At 48.6% G+C, this 25,966-nt stretch overlaps 2 protein-coding genes across 2 annotated transcripts in view; both read right to left on the reverse strand.

The window, feature by feature from the left end:
* Nucleotides 1-5,750: 5,750 nt before the first annotated feature.
* Nucleotides 5,751-9,005, reverse strand: LOC138067346 (uncharacterized). Its single transcript, XM_068944098.1, has 4 exons — nucleotides 8,885-9,005; nucleotides 7,998-8,435; nucleotides 6,925-7,362; nucleotides 5,751-6,289 (listed from the first exon to the last, which is right to left on the reverse strand). Exons 1-4 carry the CDS (start codon nucleotides 9,003-9,005, stop codon nucleotides 5,751-5,753), a joined length of 1,536 nt encoding a protein of 511 aa, XP_068800199.1.
* Nucleotides 9,006-11,306: 2,301 nt separating this feature from the next.
* The window catches only part of LOC104143772 (mucin-6), a 28,833-nt gene continuing 14,173 nt past the window's right edge, over nucleotides 11,307-25,966 (reverse strand). Inside the window, exons 14-28 of the mRNA XM_068944099.1 lie at nucleotides 24,823-24,917; nucleotides 24,172-24,304; nucleotides 22,954-23,203; nucleotides 22,400-22,452; nucleotides 22,188-22,297; nucleotides 21,317-21,468; nucleotides 20,430-20,571; nucleotides 19,650-19,760; nucleotides 18,170-18,355; nucleotides 17,465-17,704; nucleotides 16,343-16,499; nucleotides 15,355-15,498; nucleotides 14,780-14,846; nucleotides 12,749-12,915; nucleotides 11,307-11,593 (exon numbers count right to left, since the gene is read on the reverse strand). Of these exons, the coding sequence (XP_068800200.1) occupies nucleotides 11,307-11,593; nucleotides 12,749-12,915; nucleotides 14,780-14,846; nucleotides 15,355-15,498; nucleotides 16,343-16,499; nucleotides 17,465-17,704; nucleotides 18,170-18,355; nucleotides 19,650-19,760; nucleotides 20,430-20,571; nucleotides 21,317-21,468; nucleotides 22,188-22,297; nucleotides 22,400-22,452; nucleotides 22,954-23,203; nucleotides 24,172-24,304; nucleotides 24,823-24,917 (2,294 nt within the window). The remainder of the gene's footprint in view (nucleotides 11,594-12,748; nucleotides 12,916-14,779; nucleotides 14,847-15,354; nucleotides 15,499-16,342; nucleotides 16,500-17,464; nucleotides 17,705-18,169; nucleotides 18,356-19,649; nucleotides 19,761-20,429; nucleotides 20,572-21,316; nucleotides 21,469-22,187; nucleotides 22,298-22,399; nucleotides 22,453-22,953; nucleotides 23,204-24,171; nucleotides 24,305-24,822; nucleotides 24,918-25,966) is intronic.

Below are 25,966 nucleotides of genomic sequence, written 5' to 3' on the forward strand. Positions count from 1 at the left end.
AGGCACCGCGGGAGGAATGGGGCAACGGCCCCAGCCATTGCCCGTCCTCCTCCTCCCCCAAAACACAGGGCAGGGACTGGGCCTGAAGGATGCCCGGCAACAAGTGAGCTCCTCCTGCCTCTTCCTGGAACAGGATCCTGGGCAAGGAAGAAGAGTCTCCATGGGCTTGTGGGCCTCCCTCCAAGCGGCACGGAGAGGGTATCGTCCGCCCGCTAGCTCCACGCTGGGCGGGGAAGGCTCTCTGGCAGAGGCCCGTGTCCCAGCGAAAGACCCCAAACGGTCCGGGGCACAGGACGCAGTCAGGGGCAATGCGTGGGTGGGCCAGGCCCTGGACCCTTCCAGGTCCAAGGCGGCCCGATGCCAACGGCAAGGCAACGCAGCACGACTACGCTAACAGAGGCCCCGGTGGGACGTGCTGCTCGGGAGAGGAGGGCGGGAGCTGCAAAGAGCCGGCAGAGCAGCAGGAAGGACAGGAGCGAGACTTACCGGGATGCGACGGGCTTGGCGGGGTTGAGGACACAGTTGAGGAGGGGGAAGCAGCAGGTGACGGGAGGGGGCTGGTTTTGGCCGTGGAGGGCGCGGAGGACTCGGGCGGAAGCGTCTCTCTTGAAACGCTGGTCGTCGGGGGAGAGGCCTTGGACGTTAGGGTCGTCCAAGTGGGCTTTGGCCTGGTCGTCGTGGGAGACTCGGTCGAGACTGTGGACGGGGCGGCAAACGGCAGCCTGGTGCTGAGCGGCGTGCTGGAGGCCGAGGTGGTGGGGGGAGAGCTGGGGAGCCGAGTCGTCCTTGTCAGGGGCACTTCAGGACGGCTGGTGGGGCTGGTCTCTCTGGACACGGAGGTCTTGGAGGTGCTGCTGGCGGACGTGGCGGGGGTGGTCCTCCGCGTGGCCAGAGGTGGCACGGTTGGCTTTTTGTGGGTGAAGGCTGCCGGGAGGAAAGCGCAGGATGACTGACGGTGGGAGGGCAAGAGGTGGCAGGCAAGCGAGGCGGGCACTTCCCAGGCAAAAGCCCTCCTTGGGGACTTGGGGGGGCAGTGACTAGAAAGGCAGGACTGGGCCCCTCCGAGTCTTGGGAGGCACCGCGGGAGGAATGGGGCAACGGCCCCAGCCATTGCCCGTCCTCCTCCTCCCCCAAAACACAGGGCAGGGACTGGGCCTGAAGGATGCCCGGCAACAAGTGAGCTCCTCCTGCCTCTTCCTGGAACAGGATCCTGGGCAAGGAAGAAGAGTCTCCATGGGCTTGTGGGCCTCCCTCCAAGCGGCACGGAGAGGGTATCGTCCGCCCGCTAGCTCCACGCTGGGCGGGGAAGGCTCTCTGGCAGAGGCCCGTGTCCCAGCGAAAGACCCCAAACGGTCCGGGGCACAGGACGCAGTCAGGGGCAATGCGTGGGTGGGCCAGGCCCTGGACCCTTCCAGGTCCAAGGCGGCCCGATGCCAACGGCAAGGCAACGCAGCACGACTACGCTAACAGAGGCCCCGGTGGGACGTGCTGCTCGGGAGAGGAGGGCGGGAGCTGCAAAGAGCCGGCAGAGCAGCAGGAAGGACAGGAGCGAGACTTACCGGGATGCGACGGGCTTGGCGGGGTTGAGGACACAGTTGAGGAGGGGGAAGCAGCAGGTGACGGGAGGGGGCTGGTTTTGGCCGTGGAGGGCGCGGAGGACTCGGGCGGAAGCGTCTCTCTTGAAACGCTGGTCGTCGGGGGAGAGGCCTTGGACGTTAGGGTCGTCCAAGTGGGCTTTGGCCTGGTCGTCGTGGGAGACTCGGTCGAGACTGTGGACGGGGCGGCAAACGGCAGCCTGGTGCTGAGCGGCGTGCTGGAGGCCGAGGTGGTGGGGGGAGAGCTGGGGAGCCGAGTCGTCCTTGTCAGGGGCACTTCAGGACGGCTGGTGGGGCTGGTCTCTCTGGACACGGAGGTCTTGGAGGTGCTGCTGGCGGACGTGGCGGGGGTGGTCCTCCGCGTGGCCAGAGGTGGCACGGTTGGCTTTTTGTGGGTGAAGGCTGCCGGGAGGAAAGCGCAGGATGACTGACGGTGGGAGGGCAAGAGGTGGCAGGCAAGCGAGGCGGGCACTTCCCAGGCAAAAGCCCTCCTTGGGGACTTGGCGGGGCAGTGACTAGAAAGGCAGGACTCGGCCCCTCCGAGTCTTGGGAGGCACCGCGGGAGGAATGGGGCAACGGCCCCAGCCATTGCCCGTCCTCCTCCTCCCCCAAAACACAGGGCAGGGACTGGGCCTGAAGGATGCCCGGCAACAAGTGAGCTCCTCCTGCCTCTTCCTGGAACAGGATCCTGGGCAAGGAAGAAGAGTCTCCATGGGCTTGTGGGCCTCCCTCCAAGCGGCACGGAGAGGGTATCGTCCGCCCGCTAGCTCCACGCTGGGCGGGGAAGGCTCTCTGGCAGAGGCCCGTGTCCCAGCGAAAGACCCCAAACGGTCCGGGGCACAGGACGCAGTCAGGGGCAATGCGTGGGTGGGCCAGGCCCTGGACCCTTCCAGGTCCAAGGCGGCCCGATGCCAACGGCAAGGCAACGCAGCACGACTACGCTAACAGAGGCCCCGGTGGGACGTGCTGCTCGGGAGAGGAGGGCGGGAGCTGCAAAGAGCCGGCAGAGCAGCAGGAAGGACAGGAGCGAGACTTACCGGGATGCGACGGGCTTGGCGGGGTTGAGGACACAGTTGAGGAGGGGGAAGCAGCAGGTGACGGGAGGGGGCTGGTTTTGGCCGTGGAGGGCGCGGAGGACTCGGGCGGAAGCGTCTCTCTTGAAACGCTGGTCGTCGGGGGAGAGGCCTTGGACGTTAGGGTCGTCCAAGTGGGCTTTGGCCTGGTCGTCGTGGGAGACTCGGTCGAGACTGTGGACGGGGCGGCAAACGGCAGCCTGGTGCTGAGCGGCGTGCTGGAGGCCGAGGTGGTGGGGGGAGAGCTGGGGAGCCGAGTCGTCCTTGTCAGGGGCACTTCAGGACGGCTGGTGGGGCTGGTCTCTCTGGACACGGAGGTCTTGGAGGTGCTGCTGGCGGACGTGGCGGGGGTGGTCCTCCGCGTGGCCAGAGGTGGCACGGTTGGCTTTTTGTGGGTGAAGGCTGCCGGGAGGAAAGCGCAGGATGACTGACGGTGGGAGGGCAAGAGGTGGCAGGCAAGCGAGGCGGGCACTTCCCAGGCAAAAGCCCTCCTTGGGGACTTGGGGGGGCAGTGACTAGAAAGGCAGGACTGGGCCCCTCCGAGTCTTGGGAGGCACCGCGGGAGGAATGGGGCAACGGCCCCAGCCATTGCCCGTCCTCCTCCTCCCCCAAAACACAGGGCAGGGACTGGGCCTGAAGGATGCCCGGCAACAAGTGAGCTCCTCCTGCCTCTTCCTGGAACAGGATCCTGGGCAAGGAAGAAGAGTCTCCATGGGCTTGTGGGCCTCCCTCCAAGCGGCACGGAGAGGGTATCGTCCGCCCGCTAGCTCCACGCTGGGCGGGGAAGGCTCTCTGGCAGAGGCCCGTGTCCCAGCGAAAGACCCCAAACGGTCCGGGGCACAGGACGCAGTCAGGGGCAATGCGTGGGTGGGCCAGGCCCTGGACCCTTCCAGGTCCAAGGCGGCCCGATGCCAACGGCAAGGCAACGCAGCACGACTACGCTAACAGAGGCCCCGGTGGGACGTGCTGCTCGGGAGAGGAGGGCGGGAGCTGCAAAGAGCCGGCAGAGCAGCAGGAAGGACAGGAGCGAGACTTACCGGGATGCGACGGGCTTGGCGGGGTTGAGGACACAGTTGAGGAGGGGGAAGCAGCAGGTGACGGGAGGGGGCTGGTTTTGGCCGTGGAGGGCGCGGAGGACTCGGGCGGAAGCGTCTCTCTTGAAACGCTGGTCGTCGGGGGAGAGGCCTTGGACGTTAGGGTCGTCCAAGTGGGCTTTGGCCTGGTCGTCGTGGGAGACTCGGTCGAGACTGTGGACGGGGCGGCAAACGGCAGCCTGGTGCTGAGCGGCGTGCTGGAGGCCGAGGTGGTGGGGGGAGAGCTGGGGAGCCGAGTCGTCCTTGTCAGGGGCACTTCAGGACGGCTGGTGGGGCTGGTCTCTCTGGACACGGAGGTCTTGGAGGTGCTGCTGGCGGACGTGGCGGGGGTGGTCCTCCGCGTGGCCAGAGGTGGCACGGTTGGCTTTTTGTGGGTGAAGGCTGCCGGGAGGAAAGCGCAGGATGACTGACGGTGGGAGGGCAAGAGGTGGCAGGCAAGCGAGGCGGGCACTTCCCAGGCAAAAGCCCTCCTTGGGGACTTGGGGGGGCAGTGACTAGAAAGGCAGGACTGGGCCCCTCCGAGTCTTGGGAGGCACCGCGGGAGGAATGGGGCAACGGCCCCAGCCATTGCCCGTCCTCCTCCTCCCCCAAAACACAGGGCAGGGACTGGGCCTGAAGGATGCCCGGCAACAAGTGAGCTCCTCCTGCCTCTTCCTGGAACAGGATCCTGGGCAAGGAAGAAGAGTCTCCATGGGCTTGTGGGCCTCCCTCCAAGCGGCACGGAGAGGGTATCGTCCGCCCGCTAGCTCCACGCTGGGCGGGGAAGGCTCTCTGGCAGAGGCCCGTGTCCCAGCGAAAGACCCCAAACGGTCCGGGGCACAGGACGCAGTCAGGGGCAATGCGTGGGTGGGCCAGGCCCTGGACCCTTCCAGGTCCAAGGCGGCCCGATGCCAACGGCAAGGCAACGCAGCACGACTACGCTAACAGAGGCCCCGGTGGGACGTGCTGCTCGGGAGAGGAGGGCGGGAGCTGCAAAGAGCCGGCAGAGCAGCAGGAAGGACAGGAGCGAGACTTACCGGGATGCGACGGGCTTGGCGGGGTTGAGGACACAGTTGAGGAGGGGGAAGCAGCAGGTGACGGGAGGGGGCTGGTTTTGGCCGTGGAGGGCGCGGAGGACTCGGGCGGAAGCGTCTCTCTTGAAATGCTGGTCGTCGGGGGAGAGGCCTTGGACGTTAGGGTCGTCCAAGTGGGCTTTGGCCTGGTCGTCGTGGGAGACTCGGTCGAGACTGTGGACGGGGCGGCAAACGGCAGCCTGGTGCTGAGCGGCGTGCTGGAGGCCGAGGTGGTGGGGGGAGAGCTGGGGAGCCGAGTCGTCCTTGTCAGGGGCACTTCAGGACGGCTGGTGGGGCTGGTCTCTCTGGACACGGAGGTCTTGGAGGTGCTGCTGGCGGACGTGGCGGGGGTGGTCCTCCGCGTGGCCAGAGGTGGCACGGTTGGCTTTTTGTGGGTGAAGGCTGCCGGGAGGAAAGCGCAGGATGACTGACGGTGGGAGGGCAAGAGGTGGCAGGCAAGCGAGGCGGGCACTTCCCAGGCAAAAGCCCTCCTTGGGGACTTGGCGGGGCAGTGACTAGAAAGGCAGGACTGGGCCCCTCCGAGTCTTGGGAGGCACCGCGGGAGGAATGGGGCAACGGCCCCAGCCATTGCCCGTCCTCCTCCTCCCCCAAAACACAGGGCAGGGACTGGGCCTGAAGGATGCCCGGCAACAAGTGAGCTCCTCCTGCCTCTTCCTGGAACAGGATCCTGGGCAAGGAAGAAGAGTCTCCATGGGCTTGTGGGCCTCCCTCCAAGCGGCACGGAGAGGGTATCGTCCGCCCGCTAGCTCCACGCTGGGCGGGGAAGGCTCTCTGGCAGAGGCCCGTGTCCCAGCGAAAGACCCCAAACGGTCCGGGGCACAGGACGCAGTCAGGGGCAATGCGTGGGTGGGCCAGGCCCTGGACCCTTCCAGGTCCAAGGCGGCCCGATGCCAACGGCAAGGCAACGCAGCACGACTACGCTAACAGAGGCCCCGGTGGGACGTGCTGCTCGGGAGAGGAGGGCGGGAGCTGCAAAGAGCCGGCAGAGCAGCAGGAAGGACAGGAGCGAGACTTACCGGGATGCGACGGGCTTGGCGGGGTTGAGGACACAGTTGAGGAGGGGGAAGCAGCAGGTGACGGGAGGGGGCTGGTTTTGGCCGTGGAGGGCGCGGAGGACTCGGGCGGAAGCGTCTCTCTTGAAACGCTGGTCGTCGGGGGAGAGGCCTTGGACGTTAGGGTCGTCCAAGTGGGCTTTGGCCTGGTCGTCGTGGGAGACTCGGTCGAGACTGTGGACGGGGCAGCAAACGGCAGCCTGGTGCTGAGCGGCGTGCTGGAGGCCGAGGTGGTGGGGGGAGAGCTGGGGAGCCGAGTCGTCCTTGTCAGGGGCACTTCAGGACGGCTGGTGGGGCTGGTCTCTCTGGACACGGAGGTCTTGGAGGTGCTGCTGGCGGACGTGGCGGGGGTGGTCCTCCGCGTGGCCAGAGGTGGCACGGTTGGCTTTTTGTGGGTGAAGGCTGCCGGGAGGAAAGCGCAGGATGACTGACGGTGGGAGGGCAAGAGGTGGCAGGCAAGCGAGGCGGGCACTTCCCAGGCAAAAGCCCTCCTTGGGGACTTGGGGGGGCAGTGACTAGAAAGGCAGGACTGGGCCCCTCCGAGTCTTGGGAGGCACCGCGGGAGGAATGGGGCAACGGCCCCAGCCATTGCCCGTCCTCCTCCTCCCCCAAAACACAGGGCAGGGACTGGGCCTGAAGGATGCCCGGCAACAAGTGAGCTCCTCCTGCCTCTTCCTGGAACAGGATCCTGGGCAAGGAAGAAGAGTCTCCATGGGCTTGTGGGCCTCCCTCCAAGCGGCACGGAGAGGGTATCGTCCGCCCGCTAGCTCCACGCTGGGCGGGGAAGGCTCTCTGGCAGAGGCCCGTGTCCCAGCGAAAGACCCCAAACGGTCCGGGGCACAGGACGCAGTCAGGGGCAATGCGTGGGTGGGCCAGGCCCTGGACCCTTCCAGGTCCAAGGCGGCCCGATGCCAACGGCAAGGCAACGCAGCACGACTACGCTAACAGAGGCCCCGGTGGGACGTGCTGCTCGGGAGAGGAGGGCGGGAGCTGCAAAGAGCCGGCAGAGCAGCAGGAAGGACAGGAGCGAGACTTACCGGGATGCGACGGGCTTGGCGGGGTTGAGGACACAGTTGAGGAGGGGGAAGAAGCAGGTGACGGGAGGGGGCTGGTTTTGGCCGTGGAGGGCGCGGAGGACTCGGGCGGAAGCGTCTCTCTTGAAACGCTGGTCGTCGGGGGAGAGGCCTTGGACGTTAGGGTCGTCCAAGTGGGCTTTGGCCTGGTCGTCGTGGGAGACTCGGTCGAGACTGTGGACGGGGCGGCAAACGGCAGCCTGGTGCTGAGCGGCGTGCTGGAGGCCGAGGTGGTGGGGGGAGAGCTGGGGAGCCGAGTCGTCCTTGTCAGGGGCACTTCAGGACGGCTGGTGGGGCTGGTCTCTCTGGACACGGAGGTCTTGGAGGTGCTGCTGGCGGACGTGGCGGGGGTGGTCCTCCGCGTGGCCAGAGGTGGCACGGTTGGCTTTTTGTGGGTGAAGGCTGCCGGGAGGAAAGCGCAGGATGACTGACGGTGGGAGGGCAAGAGGTGGCAGGCAAGCGAGGCGGGCACTTCCCAGGCAAAAGCCCTCCTTGGGGACTTGGCGGGGCAGTGACTAGAAAGGCAGGACTGGGCCCCTCCGAGTCTTGGGAGGCACCGCGGGAGGAATGGGGCAACGGCCCCAGCCATTGCCCGTCCTCCTCCTCCCCCAAAACACAGGGCAGGGACTGGGCCTGAAGGATGCCCGGCAACAAGTGAGCTCCTCCTGCCTCTTCCTGGAACAGGATCCTGGGCAAGGAAGAAGAGTCTCCATGGGCTTGTGGGCCTCCCTCCAAGCGGCACGGAGAGGGTATCGTCCGCCCGCTAGCTCCACGCTGGGCGGGGAAGGCTCTCTGGCAGAGGCCCGTGTCCCAGCGAAAGACCCCAAACGGTCCGGGGCACAGGACGCAGTCAGGGGCAATGCGTGGGTGGGCCAGGCCCTGGACCCTTCCAGGTCCAAGGCGGCCCGATGCCAACGGCAAGGCAACGCAGCACGACTACGCTAACAGAGGCCCCGGTGGGACGTGCTGCTCGGGAGAGGAGGGCGGGAGCTGCAAAGAGCCGGCAGAGCAGCAGGAAGGACAGGAGCGAGACTTACCGGGATGCGACGGGCTTGGCGGGGTTGAGGACACAGTTGAGGAGGGGGAAGCAGCAGGTGACGGGAGGGGGCTGGTTTTGGCCGTGGAGGGCGCGGAGGACTCGGGCGGAAGCGTCTCTCTTGAAACGCTGGTCGTCGGGGGAGAGGCCTTGGACGTTAGGGTCGTCCAAGTGGGCTTTGGCCTGGTCGTCGTGGGAGACTCGGTCGAGACTGTGGACGGGGCGGCAAACGGCAGCCTGGTGCTGAGCGGCGTGCTGGAGGCCGAGGTGGTGGGGGGAGAGCTGGGGAGCCGAGTCGTCCTTGTCAGGGGCACTTCAGGACGGCTGGTGGGGCTGGTCTCTCTGGACACGGAGGTCTTGGAGGTGCTGCTGGCGGACGTGGCGGGGGTGGTCCTCCGCGTGGCCAGAGGTGGCACGGTTGGCTTTTTGTGGGTGAAGGCTGCCGGGAGGAAAGCGCAGGATGACTGACGGTGGGAGGGCAAGAGGTGGCAGGCAAGCGAGGCGGGCACTTCCCAGGCAAAAGCCCTCCTTGGGGACTTGGGGGGGCAGTGACTAGAAAGGCAGGACTGAGCCCCTCTGAGGTTTTAGAAAAAAATAAAGGGGCAATGGCACTCAGTATTTTCCATCCCATTGCTGTTTTTCTTAGAGTATCAAGACACCCGGATGATCTGAATGGTGTATCCAAATAACTGAATTCCGTCTTTGTCTTTCTTGGGGCCCTGAGTGCAGAATAGGAGTGTCCAATTCTTTGTGTGTCCAAGGAACGTCAAATAATGTATTTTCAGCCTGCTCCAGACTGTGCTGGAAAGGGTCCATTGGAGAGCCGAGGCTATTTCACAGGCATGGGCCATAGAGGACTCTTAACTCTCTCTGAACCAGAGCACTCACCTGTTACTACTTTACTAGTTGGAGTCTTAGCTCTGGTTGGCTCCCTTGCTACAAAGAAAGGGATGAGAGAAAAGAATGGTTGAGTCCTGGGAAGGTGCCTAAGGAAAGCATGTTCTGGCATCTCCTCAAAGGAGGGTGCTCTTGTCAGCATCAAGAAAACCTGGACCTGGGGAGCCCAACTGGTCTGAGTGTGAGAGGTTTGGCTGGAGTGTGAATGTGCATCTGCCTGCCCACCCTCCATGGATGACTTCTCTATAGTGTTGGTCAGCATCTGGCATCGTTAGCTAGGGGGTAGAGAGTTGCTGTTTTTTGGCCAGTGCTTGTCAAGGGGGTTTCAGGACGTGGGCTTCCCTTTCTCAAGGGCTTGTCTTGGCCTCTGTCCTTTGTTTTGTATTTCCCCAAACTGTCCTGAACTTCCCAGAACCGTGTTGAGCTGAAAACACGATGTGCCTTTCCCCTCTCATTGCCTTCTCTTCCCTTCCCTCCGTATACTAAGGACAGCACGACAAGGGAAAGTCCTGGGTGTCAGCTAGCATCTCGATGCTGGCTGCAAGGGAAGGAGCTGGGCAGGGTCTCTACCCAAAAGAAGGCCTGTGTCCCAGCAAAAGACCCCGAACGGTCCGGGGCACAGGACGCAGTCAGGGGCAATGCGTGGGTGGGCCAGGCCCTGGACCCTTCCAGGTCCAAGGCGGCCCGATGCCAACGGCAAGGCAACGCAGCACGACTACGCTAACAGAGGCCCCGGTGGGACGTGCTGCTCGGGAGAGGAGGGCGGGAGCTGCAAAGAGCCGGCAGAGCAGCAGGAAGGACAGGAGCGAGACTTACCGGGATGCGACGGGCTTGGCGGGGTTGAGGACACAGTTGAGGAGGGGGAAGAAGCAGGTGACGGGAGGGGGCTGGTTTTGGCCGTGGAGGGTGCGGAGGACTCGGGCGGAAGCGTCTCTCTTGAAACGCTGGTCGTCGGGGGAGAGGCCTTGGACGTTAGGGTCGTCCAAGTGGGCTTTGGCCTGGTCGTCGTGGGAGACTCGGTCGAGACTGTGGACGGGGCGGCAAACGGCAGCCTGGTGCTGAGCGGCGTGCTGGAGGCCGAGGTGGTGGGGGGAGAGCTGGGGAGCCGAGTCGTCCTTGTCAGGGGCACTTCAGGACGGCTGGTGGGGCTGGTCTCTCTGGACACGGAGGTCTTGGAGGTGCTGCTGGCGGACGTGGCGGGGGTGGTCCTCCGCGTGGCCAGAGGTGGCACGGTTGGCTTTTTGTGGGTGAAGGCTGCCGGGAGGAAAGCGCAGGATGACTGACGGTGGGAGGGCAAGAGGTGGCAGGCAAGCGAGGCGGGCACTTCCCAGGCAAAAGCCCTCCTTGGGGACTTGGGGGGGCAGTGACTAGAAAGGCAGGACTGGGCCCCTCCGAGTCTTGGGAGGCACCGCGGGAGGAATGGGGCAACGGCCCCAGCCATTGCTCCTCCCCCAAAACACAGGGCAGGGACTGGGCCTGAAGGATGCCCGGCAACAAGTGAGCTCCTTCTGCCTCTTCCTGGAACAGGATCCTGGGCAAGGAAGAAGAGTCTCCATGGGCTTGTGGGTCTCCTTCCAAGCAGCACGGAGAGGGTACTGTTCCTCTCGGCTGGGTGAGGAAGCACCATAAGGCTGGCTAAGGTAGGCACTGATATATGCCTTTATTGACTCTTTCCACCCTCCCAACCAGACCACTCACCTATTTGGGACTCAGTGGTGTAGAGCATGGCTTGGGCTCCTTGCTAAGAAGGCTGGGATGGGTAAGAACAGTAAAGCCCTGGGAAGGCACTTAGGCATAATAGAAAGTGACACTTCCTCAAAGGAAGCTGTCATTATTGGGAAAGGAACACCTGTATGCAGGCACCCCAGCAGGACTAGGTAGAAGAAATGTGGACTGGGAGAGACTGAGCACCTGTCTTCCCACTGTAGCTGACTTCCCTGCATTGCGTACCGGCCTCTGGCATCACTTCCTAGCCCAAGCAAACTAAGTTGTGATACAGCTTCCATGCAGTCTGTCCTTGTTGGCATATGAAGAACATGACACCCTAACATGTAATTTCCTTTTTTTTGTAGATAGGATTTGTGTTTTTGGGAGAAGTTGTTTCAATAGCTAGGGGGAACACTTATTCTGCCATATGTGAGTTTTCAAGAAGGTATGTCACTTTGTGGCAGAGATTTTTCCCAAATACGGAGGATTTGGAATTGTGGGTATGGTGTCTAAGAGAATTGTTAGGTTTAAGATGGTATTTGCATGTTGGACGCCGGTTCCATTGGCAAGACACTGAAATTTCCATGTTTGTATTTTTTGTTCAGTCATCCATGTCTTTTCCTATGTATTTGCAATTTTAAGACATCTAGTAAGAATAACTTTTGTTTCTTAATAGGAATCTACTGACGTGCTCTGCCTGATGGCTTCACCTGGTAGACATAAAAAGGTGATATTTACCTAGTGTTATTAATTTAGGCCTGGTGAAAGTTGCGATCTGAGATGTAGCATGAACAGGTATTGATGTGGTGGTTGTTTTCCTTTTGATAGTGGTCTTGATGGATGGTGTGGTAAACCTTACTTTTTCTGTCTCTTTTGATATGGCAGTAGGCGTAGGCTTCAGTTTCATGGTCATGGCTCTTTTTGCTGAGGTAGTTATGGAAGGTGTAGTAATTGTGGTCATGGTTGGTGTGATAAAAACTGATGTTGTAAGTTCTTTTGGGGTAAAGAATATAATGTGAGTAATCAATGTATTTAATAATTAAAAATAGATAAATTATGGAGAAGCTAAACTTATTCCAGGGACCCAATTTTCATCCTTAATATTTTTAACATTTTCTCTGTAATTGTTTGTATTTATGTTCTCATAATCTTACCAAATCTTTTTCTTCTCATATTTATTTTCTCATATCTTATATCTTTCTTTCTTCTCAATTTCTTTTTCCTGTGCTAGATTATTTTTCATAAAAATTTATAAGAAGCTAGTTTCATTATCACTCATTCACTTTGGTCTTTTCCCAAAGGATACTTTAATTGGCTAATCTTATGTTCTAAACTGGTTGCTGTTTCAACTTTTAAATTTGTATTATAAGGCCAAAGAACATCATAATATTCATCTGGCACAATGCCAGCCTTTGAAGCCGTGTTTTGACTCCTGTAGGACCGCCTTTTTTACCTCTGCTTTCCCTGATGGCCTGGTGATAAGGATGACTTACTAGTTGAACTGTATGTTATTGTGAAGTCTCATGCTATTATGAGTCTGCACAAGCCACAGAATCAGAAAATAGTTTATACTGGAGAAGTCATCTGGTCAAAGCCCCTGCTGAGAGCAACACCAAATTTAAGATAGATCCAGTCCAGCGCTTCTGGAGCCTAGAATCCTGTATAAAGTCACTGCACTGTTACCTGTCTGATTCTGCCTTGGAGCTTGCTTAAGTCATTCAGTGTTAATAGCTCGAGTGTTACTTGAACATGACTGTGCTATTGAACTGGTTATGAAAAGTGCACATGTATCAGGCTGAAGCTGAGCTAATAAATCCAAATGGAGCTGAGCTGGTTTCTTGTTTATGGAACTCATAATGTGCTTCCCAGGTAAGAGTCACACAGATAAATGATTTTTGGCTGTATTTTTAATCTATAGTCTGTATCCTTTCTCCTTCCACTCAACTTCTGCCTACACTTCAGAACATTTCTGGTTTATCCTGCTTCTCACAAACTCCTTTCTGGAAGCCTGCCTTGTCTACTTCATGATCTGCACTCTTGTTCTTGGGTGTTGAGCTAGCTTGCACTGTTCTCCTAGTACACTGATTTCTTAACTATGCATAGAATGGATTTATTAATTGGTTTTAGACAGTAATACTAACAACCTACCTGTTGTTGACTTTATCGTAACAAGAGGTGATGCTGATGAAGTTCTTGGAATTGTGATTTTTGACGTTATTGTTGGATTAGTGCTCTCTGTTGATATAGTAGCTGCAGAAGAAGTAGTCAGTGCTGTTGGCAGGGTAGTCATGGGTATTGTGACAGCAGTAGAGCTTCTTGTTACTTTAGGCTGCACTGTTCTTACTAAGAGAAGAAAAAAAATCAAAATGCAAGGCTAAGAAATAATTCTTAATAATCCATTAAAAATATTTTGGAAGTATTTACTAAAGGTAGTGTTGTAACAACTTGTAATAACTACCTTCATTTTAAAAGAAAAATTTGAGATAATTTATATAGGTATCCCTTTTGTTATTATTGTCAGTCAATACATTGAACATGAACTCTAACAGAAGTTTTTTAAATTTTTTTCATCCCTTTAAAGTGATTTTGGTGTGCATATTAAGAGAGATGGAATTGTGTAATTAGCATTTCATAATTCAGGCAGCTAACAGTATAACTTTTTCCCTAGCCCTTCCAGTGGCCAGTACAAAAATACCACTTGTCTTCAGGGAAATTAATGGAATTCCTAGCAAATTTAGGATCAGCATATACAGACTCCTTTCCTGGGTCAGGCTATTGGGGCTTGGTATACTTAGTCATAAGTTTCAATGAAGACCTTCTTAAAATGTCAGATTGTTATATTGCCAGTTACCACTATGAACTAGGCCGAAATTTTTGTGGAATATTTGGTTACTGATATTCGGAAGTGCCTAAATATACTCAAGAAACATTGTTCTCTCAATCATTTTCTTTCGCAATTTAAGATGTCTAACATATTTCTGGGAAAATGTTTTTGATAATTGTGATACTGAGATATTTTTCATTATTGAGCCTTATGCATATGAAACTGGTGAAGTCATTTTATCAAGCCAGAAAGGGTTTTGCTTACCTCAGAAGCATGTAATAGGACATGTATCAGCGTTTAAGAACTAGTTTAGTCACTGACTTAAACTAACCTGTTGAAGGTGAAGGTGTCTCCAGTGTAGTACTAGTACTTTTTTCTCCTGTTGTGTAAAGGTAGAACAGGTTAAATGTGTGAATTAATTAAAACATACTAAAAACAGTGGCAAATTTCAGATCAGAAGGTAAATAAACTACATTCAAAGTACTGTGTTAATTAGTGAGGTATTCATGAAAATGCTTACTGTTGTAGTTCAGTGTTAAACTTCACCTCAGAATAATTAAACAGTGGTAAGAAATCAATACACCTCACAGCAATCATCAACATAAGCATGTTTTCACTGTCTTTGTTATGATTTTCATGCTTAAGGGCAGTCTCACTTTTCAGGGATAATGGAAACAGGTTTTCTGTATGTAAGTGAGGTCACTAACTGTCCCAGGACACAGGTTAGAATTCTGTAACACGAAAAAAATTGGCCTTAAGTTTTTTTACATCTGCACGAAACTCCAAACTGTGCAGCTGCAGTCTATCCATAACATTATATCATCAGCCAGGTTTTCATAGCAGTACACTGTCTGCTAGTAAATCATGAGATAAAATAATGTATCTTAGGGAGTTGCTAAGTAGAGTTCATTAGCTAGATCCTGTTCCAGATGTTCCTTTTGTTTAAGAAGGATGTTGAATGTATCTGGGACATACATCTCTGCTGGGATGGCCCATCACGCACATCAGAACATCAGTATACTTTCAGGAACACTCACATTTTGAAAAGTACTGACATTTACACTGAAGGCAATTTTTCATCTTGCTAAATAAATCAACCAGGGTGATCCAACTCCTGTATTATAGCACTCCCTAGCCTAATCTTTTTTTTTTTTTTTTAAAGTTATTTTCCTTCCATTGTTTATCAACCAAAGTTTTACATAATAGAAGTACAGCAATACAGTTATTTCAAAGGGGAATTATGTCTGAATTAATCATGAGGTATTAGGAAAAATATTTTCCTTGAGAATATGCAGTGGTTTTAGTATTATTTTCTAGTTGTTGTAGAGAAAGAGGGTGAGTATATAGGCCTCTGCTTACCACACGGCATGCATTGTCCCTTCTCATGGTCAAAGTATTCATCATGAGAACAGTTGTAACAGCCTGAAGAAAGGAAGATAGTTTTGTTTTACATTTCTCAGAGAACAGCATTTCATTTGTACCATTTATAATCTAATTTCTTGCACTTCTGTTATTAAAAATTGTATTGCTTATAACATATATTAAGGTAAGCACTCTCAATGTCATCCTCTGAAGAAGGGTCTGCATACATAATAACTTTTTTTGTTTTCTTCAATTATATCCACTGTCTAATAAAAATATTATCTCTCCCTCCACATATTTTCTTACCTAAGGACAGTATATACACTTAACTGGTACAAATTAGAGGATTCCTCTTCAAGATAGGCTGAGCTCAATACAAAGCTAAATGTAATACAGGTACTATATCAATTATGTATTAACATTGTAGTAGTAATGTAAAGATTAGCAAAAACTGCCTCAACGATAACATTCATTAGAACACTGCTAACTGTGGTATGACTGCTTAAAACAATAGCAGTAAAAATAATTATCTTACTGTTTCCTGGTTTACAACAGTATAGATTATTACCTTCAATGTTGACATATTTGTAGTTTTGATTTGGACAGTTACACGGTCTGTAGTGCCAGGTGCAGTTGTCATTGCTGTAGTCATAAGAATAAACATCCTCACTTCCTGATTTTGTATGAGAATTGTAATAGTCACAATAGACAGCTAAAAAAAAAGCGGGGTGGCAAAACAGGAGAAAAGTTTAAATTTTTCAATTAGTGATGTATGCTTTCTTGAAGGCCTAGGAACAGGGAGGACAAAATTAATCAACAGTGTTTGAGCCAAAAATTTTGTCCTTGAAGTAATCACCTGTGATGCAAACTGAAATTTATGCTCCAGTGATGTGAGTCTATCTTTTTTGCAAATCTACTGGGCAGGCATTTCTATACAATTTTTATGCATAATATAGTGACATATTGAAAAGAAACCATCAAAGATGGCAACTCCCAGCACTGATTTACAACTCTAATCCTTTTTTTTCCCCCCCATGTACAGTGTTCTGGAACACATTGCTATTTTCTCCTTTTTTCAGGGTTCTGGCCAACACAGCTGTTTTTATTTCCTTGAAATCCACATAGAAAGTGATTTCATCATAGCTAAAACAAATACACACATATTTTTCACAGTTTCATATTCCCTCCCTCAAATTGACTTGTTCACTCTACAGCTGCAGCAGGAGAAATATACTGCCTTTCGTGACTGCTTTGTTTTCTCTCTTATTGCTCCGTGATAAAGAACGAACATCATATTTTGGTTAATTTATTACTAATGAAAAGTGCAAAGTTCAAAACCCAGGTGACAAAAGTCAACTATTTGTCCATAGAGAAAACACAACTTCAGAGGTACTTATATAAGCAATTCCCTACATTGCTGTATTAATATACTCATAGTAATAACAATTGTCTCTTAAACCTCCTTATTTTTGGACCAAGTAAAAATCATACTAAAAGTAAAAAGCTATCAATATACATCACATGAACCTATTTAAAGACAGCTTAAAGAAACTCACGACAGAACTCTGGCGTCCTCCAGTCAATGCAGAGACCTTTATCTAAGCATGCCATGGCATACACTGCAATGGCATCACACATGCATTCACAATCCCCTCCAAGGTCACAACCACAAGAGTCTCGGACACAGGCCTCATAATAGGGCATACGGTTCACCTGTGTTGGAAAATTAAGTAATGAAAATTCTAAGATTCTTTTGTTCCTGTCTATTTGTTAAGAAGGTGTTTTCCTGGGCTAAACAATACCTGCTAGTTCAGGGGAAAGTGAAGTGCACTTGTTCCATTAAGTGAGAGTAGCTAGTGTTTCCTCTAAACACTAAAATAATCAAAGCAATAACACAGTCCCACCTCAGACAACCATTTTTAGTAAGAATGTAGGTCCCTGCAAACTAACAATACAAACTGATGATATTTTGCTGGATATTAACTTCTAAATTCATACTGATCTTGAACACATTATGTGTAGTCAACTAGAAAACCCTACATTCATTCAGGCATAAATGTGCAAATTCATCAGCAGTACACCCTCCACAGATAGGCATGACCACTGCAGCATTACTCATGTTTCTCACTTGTGTTCACTTCTAGAAAATGGAGATTTTCCTTCTGAAGGCCTGGTTCTGATGAATCTTGCGATATTTTCATCCACAAAGTGGGTAACTTAAAACAAATAGAAGGGTTGATGATATCTTGCTCTTGGATTTCCATCTCCTGCATCTTCTAAATAATGCTGCTGATTTACTAATGAGAACAATGTCGGGGGGTGGTTTGTGTTTGCTTTTGTAACAAAGCCCGAATGGTTTCGGAAGGAGTAAACAGTGTATTGAGCAGTGTCAGGAGGCATCAACGGACTGATTTCTGATACTAAAGTCTTCATTATTTTTTTCATTCTAATATTTTGATTATTCAGTTAATACCATACTTAGCTTTTGTGCTAACGAAAGGGCTGGTGAAGTGCCAATACAGAAGGATTAAGATTAATGAGAGCCAGAATACATTTCATATATGTATTATTAAAATATTTTGGGAAAAAGAAAATCAAATGCTGGAGCATGAGCAAATACTGTTTGGCAGACTGCAGATTACGCCTATAAATAAAGAGAAAGCCAAAGCAATTCCTACCTTATTGTGACAGGCAGAAAAAACTTGGCTGTTGATGATGGAACACGTCTTTTCTGCCCAGGCTTTACGGTAAGGGTTTTTGCTACAGGGGTCCACAACAAAGTATACATCCCCACAGAGAGGATTCTCTTTCCAAGAATTGACAAACTCCAATTCATTTGATGCCACATACTTGCTTCGGGTTTCAAAATCATCTTTCATATTGCCATTGTAGTTCCCACACAAACCACATATAGTTTCCTAGACGGAATGAAAGCATTAATGTCAGTTGAGCGAGTTACAGTCACTTGCCTTCCCTCTTTACTATTGTTGTTGCTTGCTGTGTTTCACTAGTGACTGTGATCTACAAATACTCTCATATGTTGGTAAAGTCTTGTGCATGAAGTCCTGTTCATCAGTGGATGAACGTGTTTTTCCTCTCAAGTGTAATCTGCCATAATTTAGAGATAAAATTCAACCAAAATATGTTGTTATTTACCGCACAAGCTCTTAGCCCAAAGATCCCGCTTATGTAGCAGGGTAATTGATTAGTAATCTGTCTTGACTGAAAACCTCTCCTGTTTTGGAGATAATGGTGAGTAGAAAATAAATCACCAGTGGCTTCTCTGAAAAACTTTGCCATCACAGAGTTGAGACAACTGGAATCAAACGGGCAGTTCAATCTGAATTGAAGGACAGTTTACTGAGGAAGTAATTCTTCAGTACCTGTGTTTCTCTGGAGATCTTGATGAAGAAGTTCATGTGCTTGTTCCAGATAAGGGTCATGTTGTATTTTCCTGGGATAATGATGTCGAACATCAGGTGAAGGGCATTCTTTTTCACATTATATCGCACTAGAGGATTTTCCCCAGAAACAGAGAAGGTTTCATCTCGTAGTACGAATGTCAAGTTCTGAAAGAAAATTTTCCCGGATATTGTAACTTACCAAGTTCTGTTATTTTCCATACTCTCCCTATGACATTACTAAAAATGTTGTGCCACTACAAATTGTCTTGTCATTCCCACTTATCTTATGGTAGCCAGATGCTGCAGAATAATGTATTATCAGTGGTGATGTAGATCTTACAGGATAAGTGAGTTTCCTCGGGTGGTCGTCGTATCTCAAAATAACTGGATTTTTTTCCTTGAACTTATTTTTTATGCATATACAAGTTTTGATGAGAAATACACACAAAAAATCTGTCACTGCTATACTCTCATTGTTAGATGCAGTAGCTTTCTGATTGCATTTGGTGGAAATAATATTGACATCTATATGTAGCCAGAAGAGGTAAAGAAGTCTGTTTCCATGTGTTCTTAGGAATAAATTAAATGTTACAGAGAGAAATTAGCTGTCTCACTTGCATATTTTCACTGTCTCCTGATCTCATTTGTACTCTTACATCTTTTCTCCTGTCATATTGTGGTGTTTCAACTGTCTAGATGGCCAACAGAAAGATCTGTCTGGATCATGCACTTACAAAACTGTATGCAAAGAAAACAACAAACTTTTCCAGCACAGCACTGACCAGCTGACACTGCTGGTCCTACTCAGAAAAGTGGCAAATGTGCATTACCTGCAGTGACCGTTCCTTAGGATAAAAATCTCATCTGACCATATTCTTTCTGTCTGATAATGAAGAACTCTGAGATGATCTGATACTGAGGGGCATTACTGTCCCATAGAGCTGAGAATGGCAAAACCAATCTGCTTTTAGAATTTCTCAGACAAAACGGAAATGAAGATAACTGCTCATTGCTGTAGCTTCACAAATGTATCTTGGGTAAGTTAGTAGAGATCTGGAGATATTTTGAAAAAGCAGGTATTACCTGGGCTTAGAGAAATTTGGAGAGGTTTTGCCCATCATCCATGACGAGAATTCCTTCATTTTATATTATTGTTTCCCTGACTGAGTCTGGGGGAAAAATTAGTTATCTTTTGACTGAGTGATTCACCATTAAGTGGGTAAGTTCAAAATTTTATGGCTTCTAGGTAGACCAGAAATCCAAGGATGGAAACACTGAGATGAGAATTAAAAAAAAAAAAAAAAGATGGTAGTTCCTACTAACACTGAAGCTCTAGCTTAAGCACGTTAACTTTGCTTACAAGGCATCACTTACAAGACACAGCTAAAGTTTCCAAAAGTGAAGCATATGTGGTCTTAAATGGCTATTCAGCTGGATAACAGTTGAATGAGGATCTTACCCCAAGGTAAATGCTGATGGATCTGGAGCAGGTAACCCCTGATTTCCCACAGATGACATTCTCAGTAACAATTTTAAAGGAGGAAAGGGGTCTATTAACACTGCAGCCATCCTAAAAAAAAAAAAAAAAAAAAAAAAAAGACTCTGTGCCTGGAGTCTTCCAAGTTAAAACAGAAGAAAAGAAAGCTTAAACATGCCATAACTGTGATTCTGCCTTTCAGCATAGCAGGCAGTCTTTATTTTATATCCTCATTCTCATGTGAGAGAGAGCTTATCTGTGGCTGTCTTAAAATCCACTGCTGGTTGTTAATAGAGAGGTTCTAGGATATCTTATGGCTTTGGCAGCTGAAGAATTTTATTTCTTTCAGAACCTGCATCTTTGTATGGAGAAAGGAAAGAGTCAATGGAGTATTATGCTTTAGCAATTTTTTTTTTTTTTGGAGATAGCAGTGACGACCTCTGATTTGGTAGTCAAACTGACAACACTCTGCTGAAAGATATACTTGGCTGGAACATAATGGGTACTCATCAGTGACTATTCAAACATGTTAGTATATTTAAAATGCTTGCAATTTCATGAAAAACATACATCTTGAGAAGTAAAGGCTTTTGATCTTAAGTTTTGAAATAAATAGAAAATATTAAAACATGTAACTGTATATAAAGACTCAAAGTGCTCTATTGAATACAGATGCTTCCTAGGATATTTCCATCAGCCATTTAAATACAGCTATTTCTTGATGCTAAGATACTGCCAAAAGAAGTATCCAAAAGACATTACCATGGCTAGTATGTATTCACAGTTGCCATCAAACACAAAGCGCTGTCCATCAAAAGTGGTAATGTGGCCTTCTCCATAGAGATTACATGTTGAGGAACATCTAGATTTCTGAACACATTTCCATTTGCCTCTCGTGCAAGTGCTGGGAGTGAGAAGAAAAATCATGCTCAGATTTCAAGATTTCAAAGGCATGCCACCTTAACACTTCTTTCTACATGCATGCATTTTCATAGGTAAGACATTTATTTAATCGCCTTATGTACACTCTAACCAAGTTACAGTTAATAAAGGGACCATACCTAAAAGGTTAGGGACTGCTGAGAAAATTAATGCATGTTAAAGAAGAAATCTTAATTCAGTTTTTGCCTTCTTTTTTCATTAAAGAAATAACATAAAGCTCACTTTGTTGTTGTTGTTACTAAGAATAGATGTCACTGTCCTGTGTAGTTTGAGTGGTGGTATTTTTTTATACTAGATTAGAAACTGCAAAGGGAAAGAGTTGTTGAGAATGTTGCTAAAAAAGTGGAAATATTTTTGGGAGGCGTTTTTTTATCTAGAGAAGAGGAGGAAGTCTGTGTCCTCATCTTTACTTAGGTGGAGTTGTTAATTCTTGTTCTTATATAGTTACAGGCTCTCCTAGATGCCACCTTAGTCTTGGATATGCAGATGGTAAAGATTATCCTTGAAGCCAGTACGGCTTCAAGGCCATGACTTTTTCATCTATGCATATACACTGTCAAGTGTTATGCTTGTCTTTATCACCTCTGTGCTCTGTTGCTGTAGTTCAGCTGTTGCTGTTTCCTATTCTCCTGTCAATTACACGCTTTCGTCGTCTATTTGTGCAGTGTATTGAAACAGGATCAGCAATGGAAAACTTTGACTCTTACCAGATCTCACATTCGGTTTGGATCTGCTCATCTCTTCCATAAGCAAGACCACCATATTCACAGGGACATTCTTCAGCTGGTACACACCTGCCATCAAGATTTTCATACAGCCCATTAGCACAGACACAGCCTGATTCACACTTAGTAGGTACCTGGTAAAGATCAAAAAATTGTAAAATGCAAAGAAATGTAAGGAGACCTTTTACGTTTTATGTGACTAGTGTCAAGAATCAACATGTGCTAAGTTTTGATTTGAATTTTATGATTTTACTAGTGTTACTATACTACTTAATTGTACTAGTTTCACTGAAGTTGTAAAATATACATGTTGTATGAGATAGTAAACATACTTGAAGACTCTTTGAAGAATTTATCTTTCAGTGTCAGCACCTTCTTGGACAAATAGATCATAAGTTTCTTTATATGAAAGAAACCTATTACATTATAATTTTTCCAGTCAGTCTGTTTCCTTAAAAGCAGGAGAAAAGCCATAACAGCACAGATAAAAAGTCCATCTAGCCTCCTGCATTCTATAACTGTCACTAGCAGGCATTTGGGGAAGAATAAAATAGGAAGCACATACTTCATGTTCTATCAGTTTCCAGTGACATGCAGCTTATGGAGTATCTGAGTCACAGGTGACAGTCATGGATTTTTATTCTATGAGTTCATTTAATCACCTTTTGAAGGTGTATATACATTTTTAGTGTCTACAGTCTCTGCAAAGAAGTCTGGTGTTTAACTATGTCATGTTAGAAGAAACATTCATTTTACTAGAAGGAGCTGAATCCTGGACTTCTTGAGTTCAAGGTAACAACTAGAACATTCTTCCTCTCTCAGAGCATTTATATCCCAGAGCTGTGAAACTCACACATTCAATTCCAGTGGCTAACATCTGACAGGTAGGGGCACATGTAGCTCCATACTTGTTTTCTAAACTGTCAGAACATGATATATATTTCTTAGGAGCTTTGCAGCTTTCTAGAAAAAAGGAAGAAAAAGAAATAGGAGATTGTGAAGTTGTGATTTTATAATACAGGGGAAAAGAATAGTGTTCAAAGTAAACTGTAGCCAGATCCATACCTGCAGGATTTTGAGGTTTGCCAGTGCAACTTAGCCTCCCATTAACACAGTAGCTAGAGGGGGGGAAAAAAAGGGGGAGGGGGAGAATTTCAGTGCAATTCTCTCCTAAGAAAGGAATTTTTAGGTTTTTGCACAATGACTTCACGTTTTTCACCACTGGAAATGTTTCATCTGTAATACTAGCTCCTTTGCATCCTCCAAAATGAAACGTGTCAATTGCCTCTGTTTACTTTTTGCAGTATACAGTAACATCAGTTTTGAAAGTGAACAGCGGGCCATCATCTGGTTTGTAAGTAGCTGTACAGATGCTGTTGGCAAAATCTTGTACTATGATCTACCAGAATAATCAGATTTTACCTAATATTCTCTGATTTTTTCCTTAGCATTTCCAAGCTTAAAGTCATATGTTTCCTTCAAATCATTCCTGCAAGAATCTTTGTATTTTAGGAAGGAGCAGAAAAGAAGCCCCCCAAAATAATCTTTTACCATTAAAAGCAAAGCAGATACCTCTTCCCCATTTTCAGTTTGCTCGTCTTTGAACTTGACAAACTTACCAGGTAATCCCACCAGTTACTGTTGACTGGTCAGGCAAAATGTATTTTCGATCTTCTAAATAGCAGGGACAATGAGATTTACGAACACACTCATTTTTGTGGTTCAAGTACATTCCTTTAGGACAATGGCACCCTTCAATAGGGATGTCAGTTGGATGACATTCCAGGGCTCGGTTGGAGAGTGACAAACATGTCCTGTCACATGCCTGAGCATTGTAGCTGAAAGTTTGATTGCCAGTACAAGTAATGGCTGCAAAACAAGGCAAGAGTGCGTGTTAAATTTCATTTCCTTCTCCCCTTCCCTGTGAAAGATACTAGGTTCAGAGCGATACGCTGCACACATTCTATCTATTGTCAATGCTCTTACTTCTCTCCCTGAGGATGTGGAGCTGTAGCGAAAGATATTGCAGACCATGGCTTAATACCCACCCTGTAGCTGTTCGGAAGTTTTATAAAGGTTAAATATCATCTTATTGCTTCTTTGTGTATCTTGGAATGCAATCATGCAAAAAGAAGCTTTGCAGAAATACTAATATGTTTTAATATAACTTTGAAAATGGTGCTGCTGTCTAAATTGCATAATGGCAAAATCACATCTGCAGCCAGAGTCCCTCCTTGTTCTTTCTTATCCTGTGGCACATTATAGCTTCATTTATCTGTTAATTCCAGTATTTAAATATCAAGTCCTGGAAGTCCTGGAAGTATCCGCATATTCACCTTAAAGCCTATGAGCAGTCTTTTGCTACAATCTGAAATGACAATCCTTTTTTGAGCAGCCAAAATAGAGCATCAAAACATGATTTTTTTTCAGTTTCAGGCACTGCAGTCTTGATCTCTAGCAGAGTGTTTACGAGCTGGATATCTTGCTATTCCACTTCTGCTTTCCTCTTCTTTCTCTTGTCTGTTTTTCTCATTACTCTTAAGGTGATTTGGACACTGTTTAGGATACTGTTTTACTGTTTAAGGCGTTTTGCTGAGTTTTGACGTATCTGTGAGATCAGCAGCTCCTGGGAATATGGGAACCAGGCCTGCTGTTTGACTTACTGGAGCAATAAGTCGTTATCTTCTAATGACTAATATATAGTTTTAAAATATAGATTCTTGTTCAACTTTGTCATAGGTGAATGAAGCATGGGAGTTTTCTAAATGGAAATAGATAGACCTATATGCATGCATTCATATGATGGCATACTTTCAGGATTTGGTTCAATTACTTACTGCAATTGTCCACACTGTTTCTCCAGTTTTCAAGGATTAAACCCATTGAACTACACGCTCGTGCATATGATCCCAGAGCAGAACAAATATAGGGAAAGGTTTCTTCATAATTGCAGGCCTGGTAGACGCATCTCTGAAACCCAACACATGGAGAATACTCTGTTACTGGGAAGCAGACATCTGAAAATGTTAACAATGCTGGGGTAATGCAGAAGTCAGTCATGCAAAATACGTGTTTTTGCATAACCAGAACACCGATCAAAATGATCAGATTAATTGCTTGGCTGACAAGAATAAAATATGCTAAGCAGCTAAAACAATGCCTTTATCTATTCATTGCTTTTCATTTTTTATTTTCAAAACGTTTCATAGACAGGGGCAAATGTAATGAGCTCACTTATGCACATGGGAAAATCGATACTTTGCATTGTTGAAGTTGTTGACAAGGAGAACTGCAGTGGGAGCAAAAATATCTTTCGATTCCTACTGTTGGGATTGGCAGCCTACGGTTAAGCCAGGCTTTCAGTGCAGTGGAACTCTTGTTCCTGACCAATTGCACATTGCTGATCCACATTAGTGGTGTACTGTACATGAGTACATTCTGGCCCATATTTGGACTCCCTCCACGCACCATCTATCTTAAGTTCCTACCTTGTAGAAAGGAATAGGGTTCACCACAGCATGGCATTTCTCGAACACTGTACCCTTCTTAGTAAGAACGGAGCAATGAGTTTCAGCAGATATTTCTAAGTAAAAGAAAGTCAGGGACATTAAACACTAGAGAAAGTTAGGAAAACTAGATGAGGAAGAGAGATTTTTGCCAATTACAGAAACAGGCTTAGAAAGGATCTCAAAAGCTCATCTAGTCTACTCTGGCCACAAAAAGACCAGAAATGCTTGTGTTATTACCGACCAGAATTTGATTAACCTACTGTTAAAGGCCTTCAGTAATACAGATTCCATAACATGCCAGGCAATCTGTTCAAATGCTTCATTATGCTCATGACCAGAAAATTAATCTAACAGAAAAACTGAATATGTTGCAGATTATTTCTTACCTTCCTACTGCTGATGTGGAGGGCAATGTATTATTTTCATTTTAATGGATTTGAAAATAACTATTGCGTCCCCCCTCATGTTTCTCTTTGTTAAGTTATATTCTCCCCTTTTGTTTAATCTTTCATCTTAGACCATGTTTTCTAAACCACTGATTATCCTTTCTGATCTTCTCTGGATACCCTCCAGTTGCTCACTGCTTTTCTCAAACTGTAGTTTTATTTTCTAGCAGAAAAACTGGACGCTCTGCTCCAGCTGAACTGTTAGCAACGATGGACAGAACAAAAGGACAACTTCATATGTCTTGCAGACTATACTCTTGCTCAAATACCTCAGTATGGCACCCTGTGTGTGTGTGTGTGTGTGTGTGTGTGTGTGTGTGTGTGTGTGTGTGTGCACGCGCACGCGTGTGTGTACAATAGCAATAGAGCCTTGAGAAGGCAAAGCCTGGATTTCAGTCACAACACTGGTGAGCAACAGTTTAAGACTTCCATGGATATCACAATTTCACTGCCAAACATCAGCACAAACCTCATTCATCTTTTCAATCCCAGATCTCTAGGACAGGATCTGATAAATTCTTTCAGTAAAGGCATATTCTCAGAAACTTCTTGTTGGTGAAGGAATCTGTGACATTCAAGCCTCTCATTTTCTCAAGCCCTGGTCATTCCCCTGCTTTGGGCTTATGGAGGGGCTGACAAAGCTAGCTAGAGAGATCAGTTAGAACAGGATCAGCTAC

This window comes from Struthio camelus, chromosome 5 (genome assembly GCF_040807025.1).
Source record: "Struthio camelus isolate bStrCam1 chromosome 5, bStrCam1.hap1, whole genome shotgun sequence".
Taxonomy (NCBI): Eukaryota; Metazoa; Chordata; class Aves; order Struthioniformes; family Struthionidae; genus Struthio; species Struthio camelus.

Bases quoted from the DNA above. Each gene is read 5' to 3' on its own strand.
- LOC138067346 (XM_068944098.1), bottom strand. From the start codon at position 9,005: ATGCCAGAACATGCTTTCCTTAGGCACCTTCCCAGGACTCAACCATTC. The intron at 8,436-8,884 runs GTGAGTGCTCTG...TCCTCCCGGCAG, and splicing joins AACTAGTAAAGTAGTAACAG to CCTTCACCCACAAAAAGCCA. The intron at 6,290-6,924 runs GTAAGTCTCGCT...TCCTCCCGGCAG, and splicing joins GCCAAGCCCGTCGCATCCCG to CCTTCACCCACAAAAAGCCA.